Source organism: Lissotriton vulgaris, unplaced genomic scaffold (genome assembly GCF_964263255.1).
Source record: "Lissotriton vulgaris unplaced genomic scaffold, aLisVul1.2 SCAFFOLD_2280, whole genome shotgun sequence".
Classification (NCBI taxonomy): domain Eukaryota; kingdom Metazoa; phylum Chordata; class Amphibia; order Caudata; family Salamandridae; genus Lissotriton; species Lissotriton vulgaris.
This window is the reverse complement of record NW_028244611.1, coordinates 69565-75516: the sequence shown is the minus strand read 5'-3', so window position 1 is coordinate 75516 and position 5952 is coordinate 69565. Positions and strand designations below refer to the sequence as shown.

The 5952-nt window shown below is 50.1% G+C and overlaps 1 protein-coding gene across 1 annotated transcript; it reads left to right on the top strand.

Moving 5' to 3' along the window:
• The first annotated feature begins 822 nt into the window (after positions 1-822).
• On the top strand, positions 823-2271 carry LOC147667186 (uncharacterized). Its single transcript, XM_086948866.1, has one exon. The coding sequence runs from the start codon at positions 823-825 to the stop codon at positions 2269-2271; it is 1449 nt and encodes a 482-aa protein (XP_086804992.1).
• The last annotated feature ends 3681 nt before the right edge of the window (positions 2272-5952 follow it).

Sequence of the window (5952 nt, the reverse complement as noted above, 5' to 3'; positions counted from 1 at the left end):
AAGTGCTTGTTCGGGAAAGGCCCTGACTATCTGTCCCAAAAGCTACCTTTCTATAAACCTGACAGAGCCTTACGGTCAAGCAACCAACTGCTACTTAAAACCCCTCTTGTCAAAAAAACCAGACAAGGGGGCAGAGCCTTTTCTCTGGTAGGGCCCAAGCTCTGGAATAATCTTCCAACTGACCTCAGACAAACCCATCATCACTCCTCTTTCAGGAAGAAACTAAAAACCGTCTTATTCCAGGAAGAATAAAAATTTCCAAACATCAGTCTACAACCTCATTCTCTGTTCTATAGCAGCTATTCCATCCTGCGAGCAAAGCGCGGAGATACCTCGTAAGGGGTCGATTCTTGCGCTATACAAGAACATAAAATAAATAAATAAATAGTAAAAAAAAATATATATACATAAAAAAAAAAAAAAAATTAATAAATAAATAAAATAAATAAGGATATAGGTCACCAGACATACATTAGGCATTCAAGTGCTGGGGCATGGCCTGTTGCAATGCGAGGAGTGACCAGCTGCAGGGCACCTTGGGCACGTGTTTCGTGGAGTGTTGGGAGTGGCATGGCAAGGCATGTGATGGCTTGGGGCGGGGCATGGTGATCCCGGGGTACTCAGGCAGTAAGTATACTGAACACCCCGTGGGGGGGCCACCTGCTAATTATTTGTGCATGTTGCATGGCATAAGGCGACGCGGGAGCTGTAAGTATCTCCGGTGCTCGACCATTCGAGGCTTGGCATGTGTAAGCATGGTGCATGGTGCATGGTGTAATATGACACTAGGGCGGTAAGTATCTCTAGTGCCATAGTAGGTGCATGGAGATGGAGGCGCACTGGGAGAGGACGGTTGAAAGGGCACGAAGGACCTGGTTAGTCGTTGACTCTCCTCTTTTGTTTCTTAGTAGGCAGGATGCCGCCAAAAAGGACACGGGGGGCAGGGAGGCCCCGGCATCTGCAGAGGATTTTCGTTCCTTGGCTGCATTATGGGAGGTCGCAAAGAAAGGTGGCATTGATTGGGCTCTGAAGACTCTGTCGCAGGATGCCGGAGCAAATCCTCAACAAGAGCCCTCCTTGCCAAAACGCATACGGCGGATGCCTAGTCGTTTTAAGGATGCACATCAGGAAAAGGCCAAGCGGGGCACGGAGTCAGGAACGGACATTGCAGGTGAGGCGATGGCGGTGGGCCAGCCTCTGATATGCACGGACAATAGGCAGGTGACTGCACAGACAGGTCCGGTGGGGAACGGGACGCACATTGTGGGGGAGATTACCCAGAGCGTGGCTCCAGCCATGATGCCGGCGGTGGAGGTTAGCAGCCCGGCAAGTTCAGCTGTGCAGGAGGGGGTGGGGGCTGTGTCAAGCGCTACAGTCAAGGTGTCACCAGAAACCACGCAGGCTTCAGTGCCAGTAGTCGCAAAACAAGGGGGTGGAGTGGCTCAGGTGTGGGTCCAGTCAGGAGGTGTGCTTCAATCACCTGTGATGGTGGCTACAACAGCTCAAGGTCCAGTGGCTAGTGCATGTGCTTCAGGTGCTGGTCTAGTGGCAGTGACACCAGCAGGCTCTCCTGCGGCGATGGTGTCGACTCAGACCCCCCTTTCACATAGCCCGGTGCTATATGGTTCAACATCATTGGCAGTGTCACCATCAGCAAGTATAACTTGGCATGTGCCATCTGAGACTAGAGAGAAGATTTACAAGGGGGAATTTGTGGATGTCTTCGATTTGATCAACGCGGGGGTGGTCCCGGGGAAAAGCAGAGCAGGCAAAGATGGGGAGCTTAAACAGAAGAAGATGTGGGTGGAATGGTCTTTAAAGAACTGGGTAACTGGTTTCGCTATTTATGCAGCGATTATGGTGGAGCGGTTTCCGGCTCTGGCAGCTCAGTTGATAAGCTACATATCACTGATTCATGGCGCGGCATCAGAATTTCAAGGGACGGCCTGGCTGCAGTATGACACGAAATTCAGGCAGATGAAGGCAGTGCGGCCGGAAGTAGCATGGGATCAGAGGGAGATTAATATTTGGCATGGGGAGTTTTATTCTGCCGCGCCAGTCAGCAAGTCCATCCATTCCTTTCGGGGAGACAAGGGTCTGGGGGACAAGAAGCAAGCTTGTTGGCAGTTCAACAAGAATGATTGCAATAGAGGAGCCTCGTGTAAGTTCAAGCACATCTGCTCCTTCTGCGGAATACTTGGACACCCAGAGATTAAGTGTTTCAAAAAAGTGGGAAAACCCAAGGAGCAGCGCGCCCCTGCCAATACATAGCCTAAGGGACGCCCTGCCCAATCCTCATAAGAGTTTGCCTACCCCTATCAGACTGCATGAATTGGCCCGCCTGCTTGCCAGATATGAGAGGGGGGCAGAAGCCCAATTTCTGTACCATGGGTTTAAATTTGGTTTTCGGATCCCGTCTACTGCACGGCCCACTGCAGTTCCCCCGCGCAATCAACTCTCGGTGCTAAGAAATCCTGGGGTGACCTGGGAAAAAATTGAGAATGAGATAGCGCTGGGGAGGGTCGCGGGCCCTTTTCAACAATTGCCAAGGCAGGACTTAGTCTGTTCACCACTGGGCCTAGTACCAAAGAAAGAAGTGGGGAAATACCGCCTTATACATAACTTATCCAGTCCGCCAGGCTTGTCGGTCAATGAGGGGTTGGACCCAGATCTGTGCACAGTGCGCTACACCACCTTTGACACAGTGATCCAAAAACTCCAGAGGCTGGGTAAGGGTGCGCTGATGGCCAAATCAGATATTGAGTCTGCCTTTCGCCTCTTGCCGGTGCACCCGGATGACACCAGGTTGCTTGGCTTCACGTGGAATGGCAATTTCTTTGTTGACCTATGCATGCCTATGGGTTGCTCCGTGGCATGTGCGGTATTTGAAACATTTAGTCGTTTTTTGGAATGGACAGTTCAGGATGTTGTAGGCACGCAGGAGGTGGTGCATTATTTGGATGATTTTCTGTTCATGGGTCCACCTGGCTCATTAGCCTGTCAGGAAGCATTGGTAGGATTCCAGCGCATTGCGATGGCTCTGGGGGTGCCCTTGGCAGAGGAGAAGATGGAGGGCCCCACGACCCGGTTAACTTTCTTGGGTATTGAAATAGACACCGTCGAAGGGGTATGCAGACTTCCGCAAGACAAGATAAGAGCTTTTCAGGCATCATTGGAGGAATGCTTGAGGTCACGCAAGGTTACCTTGCGCCAATTGCAGGTGTTGGTAGGCCAACTCAACTTTGCATTAAGGGTGATACCCATGGGCAGGGTCTTCTCAAAGAATATCGCCAGGGCGATGTCAGGTTTGAGGGCAAAACATCACCACACGAGGATGTCTGTGGAAGTAAAGGATGACTTGGTTACCTGGAGGGAATTTTTGAGGTGCTTCAATGGTTCAGTGATATGGCAACAACCGGCACAGGCAAATGGTGAGCTGGAACTTTACACTGACGCAGCTGGCAGTGTCGGCTTCGGAACAGTGCTAGGATCAAGATGGTGTATGCAGCATTGGCCGGCTGATTGGGTCAGGACGGGTTTGGTCCGTAACATCACTTTTCTGGAGTTATTTCCTATTGTTGTGGCACTACACATATGGGGCGCATTGCTGGAAAACAAGAGAATTGTTTTTTGGACTGACAGTATGTCGGTAGTTCTGACAGTGAACAGCCAAAGTGCAAAATGTCAGTGGGTACTCCGTTTGTTGAAAGAGTTGGTGCGGGGATGTCTCAGGCGTAATGTGTACTTTACTGCCAAACATGTGCCAGGTGTGGAGAATGCAGTGGCTGATGCACTGTCTCGTTTTAAGTTGACAGAATTCAGACGGCGATGGCCACAAGCGGACGTTCAGATGACGGCCTTCCCGGAAAGCCTGTGGAAGCTTGGTGCCCCGTCGCTTCAGATCTAATAGCGGCTTCCGTTGCTCCCAAGACTAAGAGTATGTATGAGAAGGTATGGCAGGAATACCAAACAGTTCTGCAGGGAGAAAGGGGAGCGGAACAGTTTCAGCCACAGGGAGTACTTTTGTTCATAGTCCACCAGAAAGAGGGAGGAAAATCGTTAGCTATGGTTCGCAGGCAGCTGTCGGCGATTGCCTTCTTTGCGGGGATCAGAGGGGTACCTGATCCCACTAAGGACCTCAGGGTTAGAAGGGCAATAAAAGGTTGGGAACGGCTGGTTCCAAGGATGAAGGATAGCAGGAGACCGATAGACTCCAAGAGGTTAATGAATATTTTGGGAGTACTGACACAGGTGTGTAGGTCGCCTTATGAGGTGCATTTGCTGAAATTAGCTTATTCGTTGGCCTTCTTTGGGGCATTCAGAATATCAGAGCTCGTACCAAGCTCTAAGTTGGACAGACAAGGTGGAATTTCCATTGGGGATGTAGTGTTGGCAGTCGAATTACTGCAAGTGAGAGTGAGGAGGTCAAAAACAGACCCACTTGGAAGAGGTGTGTGGTTACAGCTTAGGGCAGTTCAGGGGGCATGTTATTGCCCGGTGGTGCTGATGGGGCAGTTCCTACAGTTGAGACCCAGATGGGGAGATGATAGGCTGCTCTTACATGCAGATGGTACACCTTTGACAAGATTTCAGTTCACATGCTTATTTAAGCGGGCACTGGAATTATTGGGTGAGGAGACAACTCATTTCACTTTACATTCATTTCGTATTAGGGCAGCCACTACAGCAGCAAATTTGGGACTCTCATCAGAAGCAATCAAGAAGGTGGGCAGATGGAATTCATCGTCTTTTGAGCGTTATATAAGGCAGCAGATGGTGTAGGTAGGGATTTTTGACTTTGGCGGTCTGGTAATTGTGCATCTCTTTCTCTTTTTATTTTGTTTTCTTTCTTTTGGTCTCGCATGAAGCGGTGGCAGGTCGGTGGACGCAAGTGTGGTGGTGCGGAGATTCGGATATACACAGAGCAGGGCATTGGTTCAATGAATCCGGGGAGGAGAAGGCCCAAAGGGCCAAGGGGCTCATTCATAATTGGATGGGGATGGAAGGGCAGCGTGTGGAGAATTTGAAAGTCCATTTGCAGATTGCCATCGACAAGGGCATTCCCATCCCAGATGTGCTGGTGATTCACTCAGGCGCTGAAAGCATGATTCCGGGGGGCAGGAGGGGAGTTAAGGAGGCATTGTTCTCAGTATTCACATGGGTCAGGAGGGTCTTACCACACAGTACTATATTTTGGTCAAAGGTGCTCACTCGTAGAGAGTGGGGTAAGGACACAACAGCGGACGCAGTGAATACGTCAGTCAAAAAAAGGAATCGTGAAGTGGAAAAATTGTTGCGAGGATCGCAGATACAATTTATTAGGCATAGCCTGCTGCAGCAGTTGAATGTGGATTGGCATCGTACAGAAGGGGTGCATTTGTCCAGGGCAGGTTTGGAAATTTTTGTGCACACAGTTCTGGGGGCCATTGCATTGTACCTTGAAGGACTTGCAGGTCCATAGTGTACAGCAGCGGTCGGGGGGAGGGCAGGAGCGCCAGTTGGCTTCCTGCCCTGTGGCGGGGTCCCGGACAAGAGAAAAAGGCCAGGGACTCTTTTGTTGGGCAGAAACTGGATGATACTGCAGCAGGGAGGCAGTTATTGGGGCTCTAGGCTGGCGGGAGAGGGGGCCGTCCTGCTGGTGGTCCTGGACTCTCCGGCCCTACCCTAGTAGCCGGTGCTTGGAGGAAATTAGATGGGGAGAGCGAAGCAGTGCTCTGTTGGCCGCGTCTAAAGGGTAGACGACGGAGTGTTACCTCAAACGGAAATAGTGAAAAGGGGTTGTGTTGTGTCCTGCTAGTACAACGCGCCTCAAGAGATGCAGAAGTGTAAATACATGTTAACCGATGGCGCATATGTATAAAGTGCCTTATTAAGTTTACTTATGGATGGTTTGATTTTATTGAATAAAAATGGAGAAAGTATTTGTATTTGTATTTGTATTTGTATTTTTGA